The sequence below is a fragment of the Mauremys mutica genome, chromosome 13, assembly GCF_020497125.1.
Source record: "Mauremys mutica isolate MM-2020 ecotype Southern chromosome 13, ASM2049712v1, whole genome shotgun sequence".
In the NCBI taxonomy this organism is placed as follows: domain Eukaryota; kingdom Metazoa; phylum Chordata; order Testudines; family Geoemydidae; genus Mauremys; species Mauremys mutica.
This window is the reverse complement of record NC_059084.1, coordinates 56,605,939-56,627,921: the sequence shown is the minus strand read 5'-3', so window position 1 is coordinate 56,627,921 and position 21,983 is coordinate 56,605,939. Positions and strand designations below refer to the sequence as shown.

At 51.5% G+C, this 21,983-nt stretch overlaps 1 protein-coding gene across 1 annotated transcript; it reads right to left on the bottom strand.

Annotated features, from left to right (window-relative positions):
- Positions 1-907: 907 nt before the first annotated feature.
- On the bottom strand, positions 908-18,835 carry LOC123348245 (mast cell protease 1A-like). Its single transcript, XM_044985735.1, has 5 exons — positions 18,766-18,835; positions 3,004-3,160; positions 2,426-2,561; positions 1,573-1,836; positions 908-1,365 (listed from the first exon to the last, which is right to left on the bottom strand). The coding sequence occupies exons 1-5, from the start codon at positions 18,827-18,829 to the stop codon at positions 1,186-1,188; spliced, it is 801 nt and encodes a 266-aa protein (XP_044841670.1). The 5' UTR covers positions 18,830-18,835; the 3' UTR covers positions 908-1,185.
- Positions 18,836-21,983: the final 3,148 nt, after the last annotated feature.

The following is a 21,983-nucleotide window of genomic DNA, read 5'->3' as shown; positions in this document are numbered from 1 at the left end:
CACCTCCTGCCATGAACGCGCCTCCTTGCTTCTCCTCCCCCACGGCTTCCCGCGAATCAGCTGTTCGCACAGGAAGCCTGGGAGGGCTGAGAAGCAAGCAGGCTTCCCCGGCCCAGGAAGACGAAGACAATGCTGAGGTAGGAAACTAGGGGGGTCCCCGTGCCCCAGCCGGTCCCCGGCTGCGGCCTGTCCCCGCCTCCCCGGCCGCGACCCTCCCCGCCCCCGCCCCCCCCGGCCACCCGGCTCCGGCCGCACCCCCCCCGGCCCTGCCGTGCCCCCACCTACCGGGATGCCCGGCTCTGGACACGGCCCCCCACCTCTGGCCCGGCCTGGCCCCGTGGCTCCAGCCGCCCCTGCTGTTTTGCCAGGGGGCTGGGCTCCGGCAGCGCGGGTCTGGGCGTGGCGGCGGCCCCGGCTGCCCGGCTCCAGCTCTGGCCGCAGCCCTCCCTGGCTCCACCCAGCCAGCCACGAGCCCCACCTGGCTCCGGCCGCCGGGCTCCCGCCGCATCCTCTGGCTCCGGCCGTGCGACTCCTGTCCCGGCCCAGCCAGGTCCAGGCAGCGTGGTAAGGGGGCAGGGAGGGGGTGTTGGGGAGAGAGGGTAGGGGAGTTTGGGGGTGGCGGGTCAGAGGGCAGGGAACAGGGGGATTGAACGGGGGCCAGGGTCCTGGGGGGGCAGTCAGAAAGGATCAGGGGTTGGATGGGGCGGTGGGAGGCAGTCAGGGGCAAGGGTTCCAGGGGCAGTCAGGGGACAGAGAGAACGGGGGGTTGGATGGGGCAGGAGTCCTGGGGGTCCATCAGGAATGAGAGGAGGGGTTGGATGGGGCGGCGGAGGGTACTCAGGGTACAGGGAAGGGGGGGTGGATGGGGCAGGGGTCCCTGGGGGGGCATCAAGGAACGCGGGGGGTTGGTTGGGGCAGGAGTCCGCGGGGGGGGGGCATGATTCCTCCTGGGGTGAGGAGGGAACCGGTTGTTATGATTTTGGCAGCTCATCACTGGGAACATGTGTTTGATGCTGAGTGATCCAGTTCAGTCCCAGCAGAGGACCGACCAAGGGACATGGTGATATCTGCAGCAGGGCGAAGTGGCTGTGAAAGGCTCCCAGATCTGGAGAGTTACATTTTCCACCCCCATCCCCGGTGAGAGGACCCTGAGCTCAGCCTCAGGACCAACGGGAGTTGGGCAGCTCAGGCTTGAGATGAGACTCCAGGAGCATCCAGGGGCTTCAGCTCTTTCATCACCGTCTGTATCCAGTGGATGAACTGGGAGACTCTTGCATACACTTCAGGAGAGGCCCCGTTGATCGGCCCCCATGAGACGATGCCCTGGGGCACCCCATCACACACCAGGGGGCCCCCCGAATCACCCTGTGAAATGAAACATGCCTCAGAGGACTAACGCCTTGTGTGCTTCACTCGTCGCTGTGACACTCACAGTCCTCCCACCCCCATCTCCGGCCCAATGTCACCTTCCCTCCATGCCCTCGGCACTGCAGATCTGAATTCGACGCTTCCCACTCCCAGAGAATATACCAGAGCAGCCCCCCCTCCCCTCCCGACCAGCAGGATCTTTACCTTCAGGGTGGATTTCTTGTGTTTGGGATCCCCCGCACAGAGCATGGACACAGCATCATATCGTCTGGTCAACTTGCGTTTACACACCTCATCAGCCATCACCTCCAGAACCACATCCCGCAGCACGTCCGACTTCTTAGAGGAATTAACTTGCATCCGGCCCCACCCAGACACGTTGCACTTGGTGCCCACAGGTACCTCCGGCCAGGGGTGGGGCAGACTGATGGGCTGCACCCAGTCATTGAGTTCAGCCTTGTTTCTCAGCTGCCGTGGGAGGGACAAGAGAGTTGGATGCAAGGGAGACGTAAACAGACTAGAGTGCAATGGAGAGTATGAGGGTGATGGGATGGGGGCGGTGCCTGCAGCAGTGTGAGGTCACTGGGGGCGGGGTGATAGGATGGGGCGGTGCCTGCAGCAGTGTGAGGTCACTGGGAGCGAGGCGAGGGGATGGGGGCGGTACCTGGAGCAGTGTGAGGTCATTGGGGGCGGGGTTAGGGGATGGGGCAGTGCCTGCTGCAGTGTGAGGTCACTGGGGACGGGGTGATGGGATGGGGGTTGTACCTGCAGCAGTGTGAGGTCACTGGGGACGGAGTGACGGGATGGGGGTGGTGCCTGCAGCAGTGTGAGGTCACTGGGGGTGGGGTGATGGGATGGGGCGGTGCCTGTAGCAGTGTGAGGTCACTGGGGGCGAGGCGAGGGGATGGGGGCGGTACCTGTAGCAGTGTGAGGTCACTGGGGGCGAGGCGAGGGGATGGGGGCGGTACCTGCAGCAATGTGAGGTCATTCAGGGCAGGGTGATGGGATGGGGGCGGTGCCTGCAGTTCAGGGCGGGGTGATGGGATGGGGGTTGTACCTGCAGCAGCATGATGTCATTGCTGTCAGTCATTTTATCATATTCGGGGTGCGGAATCCAGCGCTTCACTCTAATTTTCTGCCTCCTTCGTTCTCTCTTCCGAATGTTGTGGGCCCCCAGTATCACGATGCCTCTGCTGCCCAGACACACAGAGACCAGCCAGGCGTCAGTGCCGAGCACACCCCGAGAGCCAGAGATCCCTTCGGGATGGGGAGGGCAGGACTTCCAGACACTGTGACCACTTTGGGAATGACCAGCCCTGAACCCCCTTACAGAATAATGCCATAGTGCAGGACACATTGCATCTGGGGGAACTCGAGGGCCCTGGCTGGCTCAGGGGAGCAGGGAATGGGACACAGAGCCTTTCCCCTCTAGGGGGTGCCAGGCTGCCTGGTATCCCCGTGGCTGGGGTATTCCCCGGTGCATGGGATCCAGCTGATCCATGGCCTCGTGATGGCACAGGAGCGGCTGGCTGGCTGGCTGGCGCAGCATCATCACCGGGAACTGTGGCCCCGAACGTGGCTCTGCAGAGGTTGAGCTGATCCCCCAGTGAGCATGGGGGGAGGGGGTGTCCTTACTTCCACTTCACTCTACAGTGAGCCGCCGTCACCACCACATCCTCCCGGATCAGGAACCCTCCGCAGGTATTCACAGGTCCAAAGCATCTTTTCATCGTCAGAAAAGCCATGTAGGGTCTGGAGTGGGGCACAGCTTCCTGTCCCCCGACGATCCCCCCTGGGAGAGACAGGGGACTGGTTCAAATCCACCACTTGGGAAAATGTGAGGCTGGGAAATCAGCCCCTTCCCATCCCCCTCTCCACATCTGTAGGGAATTTTGGCACTCACATCTATCCCGGACCATGTGTGACATCAAGTTTCAATTCGCCCTAGAGATTTTGGTTGAACGGGGCCATTATACCTTTATTTTGGGCCATTAACCCATTAAACCTTTAAAAATGGGCCAGGGCCAGAATGTGTGAATCTTTCATGATGGCTTGATGAGAACTAGATTGGCCCAGAGAGATCAACACGCATTTCTGAGACACGCCTTGCGTCTCAGTGCTTTTGGGGCCCCTTTCTAGAGAAACCTGAAACACTCTGGGGCTCGGCACCTCCTGGGCTGAGTCCAACCGTTCTTAGCCCTCTGATAATGAACATGTTTTTATCAATGACTTTGAAGAAACAAATAAAATCATTGCAGGTTGTGACGGTGCGGTTCTGGTGGGACCCAACTGAGAGTGCCAAATCAGGACCAATTGCTCAAACAGGGCAGTCACAGCCCTAGGTTGGGGTTTTTCCACCTCTAAGGCAAACCAAACCAGCCAGACAAAACGACTTCGGTCTCACCCCACTGGCTAACCACAAGTCACACAAGCAATTTCCTTAGACACTCCAGTCTCCCAGTATCACCACCAGTGCACTCGTCCTGGGGATAATTGGTTATGAAAACCAACACCCCAATAAAAGAAAAAGGTTCTCTTGATCCCAAAGGACCAAGCCCCAGACCCAGGTCAATATACACATCAGATCTTACCCACAAATCACGCAGTTGCCAATCCTTTAGAATCTAAAATCTAAAGGTTTACTTACAAAGGGAAAAAGGTAGAAATGAGAGGTATAATTGGTTAAATGGAATCAATTACATACAGTAATGGCAAAGTTCTTAGTTCAGGCTTGCAGCAGTGATGGAGTAAACTGCAGGTTCAAATCGAGTCTCTGGAGTACATCCCCCGCTGGGATGGGTCCTCAGTCCTTTGTGCAGAGCTTCAGCTTGTAGCAAAGTCCCTCCAGAGGTAAGAAGCAGGGTTGAAAACAAGATGGAGATTAAGCATCAGCCTTATATAGGCTTTTCCAGGTGTAAGAATCTCTTTGTCCTTACTGTGGAAAATTCCAGCAAAATGGAGTCTGCAGTCACATGGACAAGTCTCTGCATACCTTGCTGAGTCACAAGGCGTGTCTGCCTTCTCTCCATGGATCAATTGTGTAGCTGATGGTCCTTAATGGGCCATCAAGCAGGCTAGGCAGAGCTAACACCAGCTTGTCTGGGATGCTTTCCCCAGAAGCACAGCACCAACTTGAAATACAGACAGCATAGAGCCAACATTCATAACTTCAACTAAAAATGATACATGCACACAGACAGCATAATCATAACCAGCAACTCATAACCTGGTCTTAGACACCTCATATGACCCCCTTTACATCAGATTTGGTGCCACTACAGGACCTTGGTTGCAACCCATGTTCTATATGGTCCCAATTTATATCAATAACGTCACACCCCCAACGCAAAATTGATGCAGGAAGGGATAACAAAACATCGCTGACTGCATCCCAAGAGCCCCCTTTCCTTGGGTCTGTCTCACTACAGCTAGTGTTGGGCTATAGGCCGTACCAGTGTATAACAGAAATGGCTTATCAAAGTCATGTTCAATAACATGAATGAATCTTTTCACAAACTCAGGGTATAACTTGGTTAGCTTTTGCAGCATGGTTCCTGTATGTTTCTTGTGATCTTGCCCAGAGCTAAAGAAAACAGCTACTTTATTCATACCAGCTCTGGCCAATGTTTGGAACCCAATTAACATTAAACCAATGTAGATATTGATGTTGTTCATAGTACAGGAATCTTGGCATTTAGCCATGAAAGCAATATGGTAGTGTGCCTCAGTTTCCCCTTTCATACAGCACATCAGGTCTGGAATATATTTTCCCCTGTGAAAAGTTCCAATACCATTTACAGGCATTAACTGTGAAACATCAGTATAGCAAGGCCCTTTAACATAAAGTGTGTTTTCATGTATTCCTTTCAACATGTTCAAGGGATTTTCCAAAAGATTAGGCACATTGTACATTTTTACAGTTCTTGGCAATAGCAACACATTAGTTACAAAAATTAGCATTAGCAATAACACCAAATTCATTGCAAGTGTCCATTTACAATCATGTTTGTCATGCCACACCCTTTTCTTTTCTCCTTGTCCTGCAGGATTAAACCCTGATTTCTCTTGCTTAACAGAATTCACTGGCTGATGGGGTGGGCTCTCTTTGCTAACAGCTATTCGCAAGTCTTTCTTCTCCCTGCCAGCCAAGTAATTTGCATCAACACAGACACTAGCTTTTAACTTCTTAGCTGCTATGGATTCCATGGCTGGACTTTGTCTTACAGAGATACCACACAAATTCAAAGAGTCTGAGGGTGAGACCTGGCTGGCTCTCCCCTGCATCCTTATGCATTCAGCCATAAAACTGTTCTGCTCTGAAACACCAGTAACTGAATCTGTCCTCAGATCCTGAAGCACAGACTGCTTACTCACAGATTCAGCATGGAGACATTCCTGTCCCAACACCATTGTCTTCCCAACAAGCTGGCCACACACAGCCAGGTGGTTATAGGGCTGCTTAACTTCCTTAACAGCTTTTACTCCATCTGAGACCTTTTCAAAGCTGCCCACACTGGATTTCTCAAAAGGAAAGTCAGTGGATCCATTCACAACAGACAATTTCTGGCTGTTAGGAACTAAAACTTTTTTGATTAAATCACTTTCACACCCTTCAGTTGCAGTAAACTGCTTGCACAAATTACCATGAGGATTCCTTTCCTTATGAGCTTTTCTAAGCAGCAATTCACCCCTCACAGAAATTCTGCCCTTCCCTGCTTCACCTAGGGCTTGCTCTAAAGGAACACTTTCCTGAGCAACCAAATTCTTTCTGGGTCTTACTTACATTCAGAATCACCTCAGGCCCAACAGGCGGATTTCTACACAATCCCCTTTCAGGCAAACTTACAGACTTTTTAGATAACAGGTTAGAAGCATTCTCCTTTCCTTGGCCATGAACAAGTTCAGGAATCTTTTCCTTCTCGCTACAAGTTGTCAAACTGTCAGTAGGTAACACAATTAAATCACCTTCATGCTCTTCTTGTGCCCTGGCTAGGGTATCACCCTGATCAGACAGAGTTGCTACACCCTTTTCCAACCACACATTAGCAACTGGCAAACTACAAGCACCAGAATTGTCTGGTCTTTGGGATCTTGCTATGACACTAACTGGATGCAACCTAGTGTAAGCAGAGTCAGGATGAGCTCTACCCTGACATCTGGTGGTAGATTATGGGGAGTGCAGAGTGGAAGTTTTCAAGTATTTGCATTAGCATTTCAGTTATTTGCATGGGCACTCCCACCCCACTTAGCATACCGCAAAGCAGCATGGGATGGTTATTTTCACAGCTGTGGGAACCCCAATTTCATTGTTATTGGGGCAGGAGGAATGAAATGTTGTCACCCTGATTGGGTAAATGGGGAACTACAAAATTGTCTTGTGATGGGGGGTTTCATTGTCAGCTGAGCACTTGCTAGATGGGGCACATGGGTTCCAAAACCCATTAAAAGAGAGAGAGGGGTTGGGGACAGATATCTGTACTGGGTGGTGCAGGCTTCTTGTGTGAGCCAGAAGCACCAATTCCCCCTGTGCTTCTCTCCACTGTGGAATGTCAGAGTTAAATTTTGATTCCCTTAAAATCTAGATACTGGTTACTGAGCTGAACTCATTGGCACTGGGGCTCCCCTACTATGAGCTGAAATCACTGAAGAGCTGGACTTGCTGAGCTGAGAGCACTGAGTACTGTGCTTATGAGTGGGAGAGCCTGAAGCAATACTGTGGAGCAGAGCAGCTGGCAGAGCAGAGTGGAGCAGTTTGTGCAGCCCTGGGTGAGTGGAGCCAAGCAGCTCGCGGGGACGGCCGGAGCAGATCACAGGACAGCTGGTGGACCAGAGCAGCTGGCAGAGCGGAGCAGCCCACGGAGCGAGCGGAGCTGAGCAGTTGCAGGGATGACTGGTGGAAGCAGAACCCCACGAAGAGGCAGGGCAGTTGGCCCCGAAACCATGTAAGGTGCCCCTTTCTACCCAAGCTGGGGAGGGGGACCTTTGCAGAGAGACTCTTGAGCTCTGGGGCTGCACTGACCTGGGACTGAGACTTTGGGATTGTGGGATTTTTGGGACTGTGGGTGATTTGGGGGTTGCTGGATTCAAGGGCCCCGAGAGAAGGACATGGCCCAATTTGCTGGAGTGGGTCTTTGCTCATGGTTTGACCTATGAACTCTAGCTGAGGTATTTTCCCAATTTAATGCTTGTTGTTTGTCATGTAATTAAACCTTTTCTGCTACACCAAGACTCTGTGCTTGCGAGAGGGGAAGTATTGCCTCTTCGAGGCGCCCAGGGGTGTGTGTAAGTTTTTCCCAGGTCACTGGGTGGGGGCTCAAGCTGGTTTTGCATTATGTTGTGGGGAAGGGACCCCTATGTATTGAACCCGGCCCTTGCTGCTATCGTCTCGGCCCGGCAGAAGGGTTACACTAGTTACAGTGCCATTCTCCCCAGCAGACACAAACTTAGGGCCATTCCCTTCCTGGGCTTTAGCTGTATTTACAACTGTTGAGTCTGAACTTTTGATGAGCTTAAACTTAATCCAGACTTGATGTCTCTGTCTGAAACTTTTAATCAAAGCTCTGACCTGCGAACTACTCATGACACCCCCCCTCCCCTTAAGTAGCCATCTCCCCTTTTGTCTTTTTAAATCTACATTTTAACCTGTTTTATCCTGTAGAATCTTGATTATGCATGACCATTATGATCTGTTAATCACTTTGTTTACTTCTGTGTATAAATATTGATGCTCACCCCTAATAAACTTGCCACACTTATTCCGAAGGCTTTTAAGCTAAGGATAGTGTGAGCCCGTTGATCAACGAAGTGTTGTCTGGTCTCTGACAGATTTGTGAGCCCCATACCAACTCCGCACGAACTCGGGTGCTGGAGAGGTGAGTAAGGACTTGCTTTTTTACCTAACAATTTGGGGGCTCGTCCGGGATTTCCTTCTGGTGCGGTGCCTCTGTCCAGTGGCCAGACCACTCATATACGAATTGGCAGGCGCCAAGGGAGATTTCTCCCAGCCAATTCAATATTGAGGGGTCGTGTACTGGACAGCAGGATAAACGCCAGTTGGAAGGGCTCCTGTCAGACACCATGGGTCAAGGGACTAGCGTGCCTCTTGAGAGTCCGCTGGGGATTGTAAATAAGTTATGGAACGAAGGGAAACTCCCAGTACAGACAGGAATGTCTAGGAGGAAGTTGTACACACTGTGTGTAAGGAATTGGACTGGGTATACCGCGGTATTGGCCGACCCGGAGATGAGGTGGCCTTCGTATGGCTCTTTCAAACAGGCTGCCTTAAGAGGAGTAAGGAGCCAGATCGAAAAAGACCATCCGGGACAGTTATGTTACTGGTTTTGTTGGGACACTGCAGCAGAGCTGTGGAAATCTTTAAAAATTATGGCAGTCAGGTATTCTCCCGAGAGTGAATCCCCTCCATGTTATTTTGATGAAGGGTGTAAACCACAGCGTGTTTTAACTCGTCAGTTGGTCCCCACTGCACCTGCCCCTATTCCTCCACAGGGGGACTCTCTCCAGAGCGCAGAGGGGAATCTGCAGGACTCCAGATTGGAATCTCTGCAGAGGGATAAGGAGGAAATGGAAGGGCACACCTCGGGAGGAGTTTTGCATGGGAGAAAGAAAGGGAAAGTAGTAAAAAGAAAGAGAAAAAGGAAGAATATAAGTTGATGGCTTTAGCTTTTCACGGTGGTATTCGAGGCAGAAGCCGTGGCCGTGGCAGGGGATTTCAGGGTGCTCGGGGAAGAGGGTCCTGGCAACCCCAGCCACCAGGACATTGTTTTCAGTGCGGACAGCCCGGTCACTTTAAACGTGAATGCCCCTGGGGACGCCCAGAGGGTCCGGTCGCATCTGCAGATACTTACACCAGGGACGAATACACCCCTGCACCACCAGCTCAGCCCGTTCCTCAGGCCTGGATCAACTACGGGCAACAGCAGCAGCTGCAGCAAACTCAGCCTTCTCAATGACGGTACCCCGGGGGCGAAGGCAAACAATATGATGGTCTTATTTCCTTAATGTCTTTAGCCGGCTCCTTCCTCACTTTCTCCCCTCCCAGCAAAGAGCCTCGTCTAACCCTTTCAGTCCAAGGACTGCCTGTCTCTTTCCTCATTGATACTGGAGCTACTTTCTCTCTTTTAAATCATGCCCCCTCTCCCTGGCTATCCTCTGAGGTTAAAACTGCAACTGGGGTGGAGGGCAACCCACAGTCTCTGGGACTCACTTTACCTCTAAATGTTATTTATGCTGATAAATGTTTTTCTCACCGTTTTCTTTTTTCCCCAGCTTGTCCGATCCCTTTGGTGGGCTGGGATTTACTCTGTAAGCTTGAGGCTACTTTAACCTGCACTCCTGAAGGGGTAGGATTATTGATGACAGTGTTAGGAGATTCAGCCCCAACTCAGGGTAATTGGGAACCCCCCCCCCGCCTCTCTCCCTTGACCTCACTGACTTGCCTTCAACCCTCTGGGGACTTTCTGACACTGATGTTGGCCTGCTCCTTTCGGCAGAGCCAGTAAGGATTCAAGTGAAGCCCTCCTTAGCCCCCCCGTCAGTCCCCCAATACCCCCTGTCGCTGGAAGCCCGGGAGGGCATCCGCCCCATTGTCGAGGGATTCATTGCACAAAAGCTAGTCCGCCCTCAGCGCACTCCCTGTAATACCCCTATACTGCCTGTCAAAAAGCCTCCTAAAAAGGACGGAGACCCTATCCGTTGGCGCTTTGTACAGGATCTACGGGTTATTAATCAGTATGTGGTCCCTCTTCATGCAGTAGTTCCTGATCCAGCTACTATCATCAGCCAAATCCCCTGGGATGCTGAGTGGTTCACTGTTATTGACTTAAAATCAGCCTTTTTCAGCATTCCTGTGCACCCAGACTCTCAATATCTCTTTGGTTTCACCTGGGAGGGACAAAGTTATGTCTGGCAACGACTTCCTCAAGGCTACAGAGACAGCCCCACGATTTTCAGCCAATGCCTCCGCCACGACTTGGAAGGCTTCACCAGTCCGCAGGGATCCACGTTAGTCCTATACGTAGATGACATCCTACTAGGTAACCGCGAAGAAGCCGCCCTCCGCATCGATGGTAAGGCACTTTTATTATACCTACACACCAGAGGCCACAAGGTAGACCCTAACAAGATTCAGTGGGTCTCACAGAAGGTCCGATATCTGGGCTTCCTGTTAACCCCAGAGGGGAGACAAATGGACCCAGTCCGCATAAAGACTATCCAAAACTGCCCTCTGCCAAACACCAAGAAGCAACTTCGAGGTTTCTTAGGATTAATTGGCTTCTGTCGCCCCTGGTTGCTGTCCTGCGGGGAGTTGAGCAAACCGCTCCACCGACTCACTGCTAACCTTGCTCCTGACCCTTTGCAGTGGTCCCCAGACACGATCCAAGCCTTTCAGTTACTCAAGGACAGTGTGGCCTCCTCCATGTCTCTCCGCCCCCCCAATTACAACAAACCCTTTCACCTTTTTGTCCACGAGAGGGGCGGAATTGCTAGTGGCGTCCTTACCCAGCTGAGCGGGCCCCCCCATTTCCCGCTTGCATTTTACTCCCAGCAGATCGACCATCCTGCACCCGGACTCTGGCAGCAGCTGCCCTGCTGATCATAAAGGCAAAGAGCCTGACCCTGGGTCATTTTACCACGGTTTGGACCTCTCATGCCTTGTCAGCCCTTCTGCGTAGGGGCACAACCCAGGTCTTTTCGGCCCATCGTCAGCAACAGCTAGAGGCCGAACTCTTAGAAGACACTAACCTAATTTTTGAAAGGTGTGGGCCCCTTAATCTAGCTACCTTGCTTCCTGACCTGCCAGTCCTCCAGGATCAGCACGACTGTGTGGAAGTAGTTTATAGCATCTTACAGATAAGGAACAACCTGTTTGACATGCCACTGGACAACCCTGATTGCATCCTCTTCTTGGACGGAAGCTCCTTCTATGTTGATGGCAAGCGTTTCACCGGTTATGCAGTCACCTCTGAATGGGACATTCAAGAGGCCACCTCACTGCCAGGCAACTGGGGAGCCCAGGCCGCTGAACTCTATGCCCTGGCCCGTGCTTGCCAGTTGGCCGCTGGTAAGACCGTTACCATTTTTACTGATAGCAAGTATGCTTTTACCCCGTACCAGTACCCGCTGCTGAACTACAGTCGTGGGAGAGCCTCAGAGCCACTCTGGTCAAAGGGACCTGGCTTATGCCGGATGGCCGAGCCTGCCTCCCTCGCTCCACATACCCTGTGGCAGTTCGCTGGCACCATGATAAGGGGGGGGTCACTACGGCACGCACGCCCTTGTGGACACCATCGCTCGCTTTTGGTATGCTCCAGGCATTCAACCCTACTGCCTGTCAATAGTGAAAGCATGCAGCACATGTCAGCGTAATGGACCTGCTCCGCCTCTTAACAAAATTAAGGGTGGAAGACCTCCGCCTGCTGCTCCATTTCAACATCTTCAAATTGACTTTGCAGATATGCCAAAGGCTTTTGGGAAAAAGCACCTCCTTGTTTTGGTTTGCCCTCTGACTTCATGGGTCGAAGCTTTTCCTACTGCTAATTGTACTGCTGCCACAGTGGCAAAGATTCTCCTTAGAGACATTGTACCCCGTTTTGGCATCCCTCTCGTGCTTGACTCAGATCGCGGACCCCACTTTACTGGTAATGTCCTTGGCCGTTTAGAACAAGGACTGGGCATTTCACACTCCTTTCATACACCCTACCACCCCCAGTCTAGCGGAAAGTTGAGCGTATGAATAGGGAGCTTAAGCTTACATTGGCTAAATACTGTCAGGAAACAGGGTTAAAGTGGCCTCAGGTACTTCCCTTGGTCCTGTTTCACCTTCGTACTCGCCCAACCCGTGTATTGGGATTATCCCCCTTTGAACTGCTCTATGGACACCCCCCTTTCAAAGGCGGGGCGCTACCACGTGCTGATGTTTCACTATTGGGAGGGGATCATATGACCACGTGCCAGTTTCTCTCCCTACAGGCTCGCCTCCGTACCCTTTGGAAAGCCTCGCAGTTTTCCCAGACCGTGCCACTAGAAGAACAGATCCACCCGTTCCAACCAGGGGACTTCGTCTGGGCCAAAAAGTTCGTTCGTGGCGACACCCTCCAGCCGAGGTTTACTGGACCCCACCAGGTTCTTTTAACAACCCAGACTGCAGTGTTCCTGGAAGGACGCAAATCCTGGATCCACCACTCCCACGTCAAGCCAGCCGTAGTGGACCACAGTGACGGACCAGCAGCTCTTGCCACCACTGAAGACACTGCCTCTGACCAGTGGACCAGCTTACCTCTTTCAGACATCAGACTTAAACTGACTCGAAAAAAATGAGAGGACCTTTTATTCTGACAACTGTATGTTTTTTATCATGCCTTTTTAGTTTATTTTCTGCTTATGAATATAATGCTTTTATTAGATATTCCCACGAGGTTAACACTCGTATTTTAGGAAATAGAAGTAATTGCTGGGTATGTACTCAATTTCCAGGAAATGCAGAACAGGGACTCCCCTTCACACCCATTCCCCTGACCACTGCTAATATGACTTGGATGCCACCGGCTAGAGTAAAAGATCCAGTCCAACACAATCTTACATGGGACAAAACAGGAGTGCCAATTAACAGATATCTCAGGGTAACCAATCAGACAGGATCACTGTGTTTTGTTAAAGAAAAGGGGTCAACTTTTGTGGGAACAAGTAAATGCAACATGTATTTTAATGGCACCGCCTTTAGTAAAAATCTTGGCTTCAAGCCTTGCGCATCCCACTTATCCCATATGTGGATCCCCCACATGCCTTCAGAGTCAGCTTTTAAGAAACCCTGCTCAGATCACGAGGGTGTCCAACTAATTGTTAAGGGATATACGATTGCCTTCTACAACTGCTCAAGCAGTACTACACTGCACTTTGAAAACACCACTACCAAATTGTGCCTCTGCGGTTCGCACAACGACCCCTCTACGTTACCAGGGGAACAGTGGTCCAACGGGTGGTGGGTTACCTCCTACTTTGAGAAATGGAATACCCGAAACGCACTGTATGGAACATACTGGGTGTGCGGGCCCAAAGCTTATTACTTCCTCTTCCCTGATTGGGCAGGGTCATGTTCTTTAGTGTGGCTAACACCGCCTTCTCGCATCTCCCTCACTCCCCCTCATTTTCCCCATGTTCGTAACATCCGTGAAACTTTCAGAGATATTAATATCCGTGATGGTTTGTCGTGGCAGCGGTGGGCTGGTCTAGCAGCCCAAGGAGGAACTTGCGCCCTCATAAATGAAGAATGCTGTGTTTTTGTAAACGACACCTACCCTGACACTTTTCAACGTACCAAACATCTAAGGGAAATGGCTAAGAACTACTCCTCTGGCCAGCCACCTTATGATTGGTGGGGAGCCTTATGGAATTGGCTGCCTGGATTTGGGTGGGTTAAAAAACTCTTGGTGGGTATTGTTGGGGCCATAGTAATCCTTATAATACTGTGTTGCTGTATTCAGTGTGTCCCCTCCCTCATAAACTCATGTAGGTCAGTTTATTCTTTTCCTACTTCAGCCAAAGGCCTTACTCTCTTCGAGTTGGCCCAGGCTGAAATTGCCAAGTGGCCCGTGGCTCCTTAAAATGGGGTGTAGCGTTTGGTAAATAGTTATCCCAAAGCTACAAATGGAGGAATGTTGAGTCTGAACTTTTGATGAGCTTAAACTTAATCCAGACTTGATGTCTCTGTCTGAAACTTTTAATCAAAGCTCTGACCTGCGAACTACTCATGACACCCCCCCTCCCCTTAAGTAGCCATCTCCCCTTTTGTCTTTTTAAATCTACATTTTAACCTGTTTTATCCTGTAGAATCTTGATTGATTATGCATGACCATTATGATCTGTTAATCACTTTGTTTACTTCTGTGTATAAATATTGATGCTCACCCCTAATAAACTTGCCACACTTATTCCGAAGGCTTTTAAGCTAAAGATAGTGTGAGCCCGTTGATCAACGAAGTGTTGTCTGGTCTCTGACAGATTTGTGAGCCCCATACCAACTCCGCACGAACTCGGGTGCTGGAGAGGTGAGTAAGGACTTGCTTTTTTACCTAACACAACCAACTCCGAGACAACTGAATCACCCTCAACCATCACAGGCTGAAAGGAACCTTCTGTCTACTCCACAGACACAGAAGAGCCAGAGACACATTCTCCTTCACCAGACACACAGCTTGGGATCTCATTTCCCTTGTCCCAGCACACAGGGCTGTTCACAGACAACTGCTTGGAAATTGGAGTAACTTCCTCCATAGGCAAGTCAATACCCCTGCAAGACATAGGCACATTCCCTTCGCTGTCACATTTCTCCACACAGGAAACAGGTAAGGGACAGGGACACTCATTTTCCACTATCCCTGTCTTCCCAAACTGCTGATTAGACAAAGCCATCAGCTCACAAGGCTGCCTAGGCTCCTCCAAACTTTCCCTACCAGGCACATTGCCACTCCCAACAGATAAGCTGCTGCTTTTTTCACTACACTGAGCTACTTCCAGCAAATCACAGTTACCCATTTCAGGTTCACTTTTACAAGCTGCACTAGCCAACAATCCATTACCCATTACAGATCTACCCTTTCCTTCCTCATCAGTTAGGGCTTTAACCTGACTATTTACTTTAATTTGCTCCTGAGAAACATTTTCCTCACCCATGAGATCTTTTTGCTCTTGATCTAACTTCAGATTCACTTCTGGGACATCAGACAGACATTTAGAAACTCCACTCACAGACACACAGCTTTCTTGCACAGACAAACAGCTATTTCCCACCAGGTTAGAATCCCCCTCTCCATAGCCATAGCAAAACGGGTTAAACACAGAAAACTGCCCAGAGTAATACCACATATTAACAGAGTTATAAACTGGATTTTCCAGAGGATACAGTCTGCCGTTCTTCCATTGCTTTTTTGACTTGGAGCTGGAGTCTAGCAGTTTCTTGCTGCATCTTGTGAGTCTTCTGTTGCATCTTGTGAGTCTCCTGTTGCATCTTGTGAGTCTCCTCCTCAGCAGCCAGCAGCTCCAGACGTCCCTTATGAGCTTTTTCTTCTCTTTTAGCAGCCTCTTTCTCTCTCTCAGCCGCCTCTTTCTCCAGCCGGGCCAAGGCTTGGTTCTCTTCCATTCGAATTTCTGCCAGTTTTAGCTCATATTCAAACTGCATGCTGTCTCTCAAGGCTTGCAGTTTCCTTGCTTTTCCTGATGCTTTCTGTCTCATGGTCACTGATCTTTAACCAACCAAACTCTCAATCCCAAATTTAAAATTTGGATAGCGTGGGGTTCTGACCCAAAGCTTAATTGACCTGGTTCTGTGGATCCAACCACGACTACGCCACTGTGACGGTGCGGTTTTGGCGGGACCCAACTGAGAGTGCCAAATCAGGACCAATTGCTCAAACAGGGCAGTCACAGCCCTAGGTTGGGGTTTTTCCACCTCTAAGGCAAACCAAACCAGCCAGACAAAACGACTTCGGTCTCACCCCACTGGCTAACCACAAGTCACACAAGCAATTTCCTTAGACACTCCAGTCTCCCAGTATCACCACCAGTGCACTTGTCCTGGGGATGATTGGTTATGAAAACCAACACCCCAATAAAAGAAAAAGGTTCTCTTGATCCCAAAGGACCAAGCCCCAGACCCAGGTCAGTATACACATCAAATCTTACCCACAAATCACGCAGTTGCCAATCCTTTAGAATCTAAAATCTAAAGGTTTACTTACAAAGGGAAAAAGGTAGAAATGAGAGGTATAATTGGTTAAATGGAATCAATTACATACAGTAATGGCAAAGTTCTTAGTTCAGGCTTGCAGCAGTGATGGAGTAAACTGCAGGTTCAAATCGAGTCTCTGGAGTACATCCCCCGCTGGGATGGGTCCTCAGTCCTTTGTGCAGAGCTTCAGCTTGTAGCAAAGTCCCTCCAGAGGTAAGAAGCAGGGTTGAAAACAAGATGGAGATTAAGCATCAGCCTTATATAGGCTTTTCCAGGTGTAAGAATCTCTTTGTCCTTACTGTGGAAAATTCCAGCAAAATGGAGTCTGCAGTCACATGGACAAGTCTCTGCATACCTTGCTGAGTCACAAGGCGTGTCTGCCTTCTCTCCATGGATCAATTGTGTAGCTGATGGTCCTTAATGGGCCATCAAGCAGGCTAGGCAGAGCTAACACCAGCTTGTCTGGGATGCTTTCCCCAGAAGCACAGCACCAACTTGAAATACAGACAGCATAGAGCCAACATTCATAACTTCAACTAAAAATGATACATGCACACAGACAGCATAATCATAACCAGCAACCCATAACCTGGTCTTAGACACCTCATATGACCCCCTTTACATCAGATTTGGTGCCACTACAGGACCTTGGTTGCAACCCATGTTCTATATGGTCCCAATTTATATCAATAACGTCACACAGGTAAAGTTTACAGATGACACAAAAGAGAGGAGAGTGATAAATAATGAAGAGGACAGGTCAGTGATGCAATCTGGAGTGTTTGGTAAACTGGGCTTTGGCAAACAACATGCATTTTCCTATGGCCAGAGATAAATGCAACATCTAGAAGCAGCAAAGAGTCCTGTGGCACCTTATAGACTAACAGACGTTTTGCAGCATGAGCTTTCGTGGGTGAATACCCACTTCTTCGGATGCATCCGAAGAAGTGGGTATTCACCCACGAAAGCTCATGCTGCAAAATGTCTGTTAGTCTATAAGGTGCCACAGGACTCTTTGCTGCTTCTACAGAACCAGACTAACACGGCTACCCCTCTGATACATGCAACATCTAGGAGCACAGGATTTCAGCCACATCTATGGGATGGGAGACTCAATCCTGGGACGCAGTGACCTTGAGTTTGGGGCAGTTAGCTGCAACCAAAAGTGCTAACATGATCCTGGGATGCAGAAACAGGGAATCTCCAGGAGGAGCAGAGAGGTTATTTTACCTCTGGATTTGGTGCGACTGCTGCTGGAATCCTGAGTGTAGTTCTGGTGCCCACAATTCAAGAGGGATGTTGGTAAATTGGAGAGGGGTCAGAGAAGAGACACAAGAATGGTTAGAACAGGAGTTCTCAACCTGGGGGTGGGGACCGCTCAGGGGGTCATGAGATTATTACATGGGGGGTCACAAGCTGTCAGCTTCCATCCCAAACCCCGCTTTGCCTCCAGCATTTATAATAGTGTTAAATATATAAGAAAATATTTTGAATTCATTAGGGGGGTCACACTCAGAGGCTTGCTGTGTGAAAGGGGTCACCAGTACAAAAGTTTGAGAACCACTGGGTTAGAAGGTTAGAAAACCTGCCTTGGCGTGATAGACCCAAGGAGCTCGATCTATTTTTCTTAACAAAGAGAAGGTTCAGGGGTGACTCAATCACAATTTCTAAGTATCTACCTGGGGAAAAAAATAGTAAATAACGGGCAGAGAATCCAGCCGGGAAAGGTCTAACCTGACCCAATGGCTGGAAGTTGAAACAAATTCAGACTGGAAATGAGATGCAAATTTTTAACCATTAGAGTCAGTAACCACTGGAACAATGGCTGGATGGACTCCCTATTGCTGGGCTGTTTTTCTGACAGGAATTAATGAGGGCAGGAGGCCAGACGAGATGATCACATGGACCTTCTGGCCAGAGAGTTGACAACTCTACAAACAATATCCCTCACATGCGATAACTGCAAATACCTTCTCCCAGCCATTCCTGCTGCCCATAGCAGTGCCCATGTTACCGACCCGGGGCCAGAGCCCTCGGCTATTATTGATCGAGGTCTTAAAAACCATCCCAGAGGAACAGAGGCAGGTCTGTGATGTGGCAAACCCCCCTCCTCTCCATCGCCGGGTGGCTGCTTTCGTGGCCAATTTGCTGGGGGTGACCCAGGGACCTCCCCAGCTAAACCATGAGCTGCTACAGCTTGAGCAAAAGCTCTCGTGTCCCTTGTGGCCTGGCATAGAGGGGCGCCTGTCACACACACACAGCCGATGGTTGTGAAGCCACCCCTGCCTCACAGAGCCCAGGGGAGAGCCCAGCCTTGTTGGCCACTCCATTGCTGCTCTGGACTAGCAAAACACCCCATGACCCGCTGGGTCTTATCCACCAGCTGGTCCCCCACGGGGCCAGCATTTACTCCTCGGTCGAGCAGCAGGGGCAAAGGCTGGGACTTGGCCATGCTGCTTCTGGAGCCAGAGTAGGAGGAGACGACCCCGGCTGGGGCCGTGGGGCTGGAGGACAGAAGCACCCCACCCAGTTCTCCTCCAGCTCCCATGCCGCTCTGCTGAGGCTGGGGAGACGGCTGGGCCGATGCCCGAACACTCTGCTCCCTGTGGGTCTTACCTGCTCACCCCCTCCCCACTCCAGCCCACGCGACTCACCAGCCTGAGCCCCGGGGGGCAGGATTTGCACGAGAAAGGCTGCGGGGAGCAGGAACAACAGCATCCTTACTGCAAGTGCAGATGGTGCATCTGCCTCAGCCCCGAAGGGCTGCACAGACCGGCTGAGAGCAGAGGTGTGAGGGACAGGAAACCTCAGGGTGACGTTTGCACCAGCCAGGCAGGGGCTCAGTCGTCTCAGTTCCTGGAAACCCACCACATGGGCTGGGGGGTGCAGTACAGGCCCAGCTGGGTCCGGACCCACTCCCCACAGCTGGGAACGCGTGGCCCCTGGAGCCCTGCCTGGCCTGGTGCCAGGCCCAGCTGGGGCTGTGCCGAGTGGGGACCCCCCCCCATGACCCGGGCAGCCGTGCACAGCTGAGTACAGCGCACATCTGGCACCGGAGGCGGCTCAGCTGCTAACCACAGCCTTAGCTCTCGCCCCAGTTTGGCACAATTCTGGTGGGGGTTTCCGGTGCGAACCTGGCCCCTTGGTACTTCTCAGCTGTCCCCTGCCCTGTGGGTGGGTGTGAGCTGGGGGAGCGATGTGGGTCAGAGAGACCAGATTCCCCTGTCTGTGACAGCCCTGCTGCCCACAGACCCCCCCCCCAATGGGGGGAAAGAGTGTCTCTGATTATCAGCCCTGCCAGGCCAGCCAGTCCCCCGCCCTGGGGGCAGATTGGGGCGGGTGTCTCCTAGAGATGACATAGCACAGGGAGGGGGAATGACAGATCTCAATGGACGGTGGGGGGGGGGGTGTGTGGGGCTAGGGAGATAATTAGGTGGATGGGGATGAGTATGGATAGATAGATGGGGATGGAGATAGATGGAGAGGGGTGGGGGATGTGTAGATAGATGGATGCAGATGGATAGATGGATGGAGATGCATAGATGGGGATGGATGGGGATGGGGGTTGTGACGATGTGCAGTCGATATGATTTTATACAAATATGCTAATGAGTGTATGTAATGTAACTGGAATATGCTTCATGCAAAAGGTCTCTTGTAAGTTATCATTACAAAGCTTATAATCTTCTGAGTGTGTTCATCCTATTTGTATAAATGTACCACTTTTGCATCTGAAACTAGAAATATGACATATAACTCTGAGGGCCTATTGTAATTATGCAAAATGTGGGCCATTCATGGTGGTTTGGAATCTTGATGGCTCCCATCAACCAGGACAAGTGACTGTGGATGGCTCTGTTTGCAGGCAGCCTCCCTGTGAGTCAGGCTGGGAGCAATGTGGGCTTGAAGTGTTGCAGTGACATGTGATCATGTCACCTGAACTGGAATCCATCTTTAACCTGGTGCTTTTCTATTGAGAAGGGGGGATGGGGGGACCCAGAGGCACCAAGGATTCCCGCCTTATGCAAAAGATATGTAAATGAGTGGAACAGAACAAGCCAGGGGCCATCATGAGGAATCCCCTAGCTACCATCTGAGCTGGAACATGGGCTGTACCAGGGGAAAGGATTGTGCCCAGACTAGGAAGGTGTCTAGTCTGAGAAAATAAACTTATTGAAACATCTCTAAGGGTGAGATTTTACCTGTATTCAGTTGTATTACTCTATTAGGTTTAGATTTGCATGTTTTATTTTATTTTACTTGGTAATTCACTTTGTTCTGTCTGTTACTGCTTGGAACCACTTAAATCCTACTTTCTGTACTTAATAAAACCACTTTTTACTTATTAATTAACTCATAGTATGTGTTAATACCTGGGGCGGGGGGGGGGGACAGCTGTGCCTCTCTCTCTAGCGGTGATATAGAGTGTGAACAATTTGAGTTTACCCTGTATAAGCTTTACACAGGGTAAAACAGATTTATTTGGATTTGACCCCATTGGGAGTTGGGCATCTGAGTGTTAAAGGCAGGAACACTTCTGTGAGCTGCTTTCAGTTAAGTCTGCAGCTTTGGAGCAAGTAATTCAGACCGTGGGTCTGTGTTGCAGCAGACGAGCGTGTCTGGCTCAGCAAGACAGGGTGCTGGGGTCCAAGCTGGAAGGGAAAGCAGGGGCAGAAGTAGTCTTGGCACATCGGTTGGCAGTTCCCAAGGAGGTTTCTGTGATCCAACCCATCATAGGGGTAGATGGATTTTTCGTGGCTAGAGGAGACTTTGTCAATCCTGTCCCATGTTTGTCCCAGAAGCCAACACCCCAGTGAGCCGCGGCGATCCCAGCCTGGCTCCCCAAGGAGGCTGCAACATCCTGGGGGATGCCCTACAACATGCCCCTCCCACCAGGACCCCCTGTGGGGCTGTGCAGCACAATCAGCTGGGGCACAGGTGCAGCCTGGCCATAGCCTCTCACACCCCCATCCCCTCACCGCCCCGCATGTTCCCTGTGCCCAGGGCAGTGCTGAGAGGCCGCGCTAGCCCACAGTGTGGGGACCCAGCCCCGGCCCATGCACAGATCTCCCTGCCACCTCCGGTCCCGGACAGATCAGGCTGATTTTCTCCTGGTGATTCCCTCCACATCTCGGTCTCAGCCAGCGGGGCTCCTCCTGCCCTGAGGGGGAGGGGGCATTCCCCTCTGACACCCTCCAGCTCCCTGTTTTGCTGGAACCACTGAACCCAGGTGTCCTGGGTGCCAGCCTTCCCCTGTCAGGGCGAACTCCCTCCCAGGCCTGGGCCGACCCAGCGTCGGCTCCAGAGCTCGAGGCTCACACTGAATTTTCAGTCCCAGCGCCAGCATTTTATTTTTTTCTTTGATAACTTCATTTTTATTCATGGCAAGGCTAGGAAGCAGCGAGCGCAATGAACGCGGATGCGTAGCAGCATGGGGCTGCTGGAAAGAGGCTGGGGTGGCAGCGCTGAGTTCCCGTCCCATCGACGATCTCCCAGGGACCTTGGCGGCACTGGGACCAGCTGGGTTTGGAATGGGTGGCCAGCCCGAGGTAACAAACACAGAGCACAGCCCTAGCATGGACAGGACAGGCTGCAGTTCCATCATGACTCAGCCGGCAGCGTGAGGACGAGGATCTCCGCCGAACAGTCACTCGACATGGGGTGAGCTACAAACCACCAGGTTGGCCCCAGAGTTCGGCTCAGAGACAAACCACCTGCTTCCCGAGCTTGAGAGCCTGGGTTGGGCTGGCTAAGGGAGCCGACGGGAGCTGGACTTGAACCTGGCTCCTAACTCCTCTAGGCCCCCGGCCTTGGTGCTCACAGGTTGAGTGCTGCCTGAGCAGAGCACTGCCTGGCGGTGGGGACAGGGGGA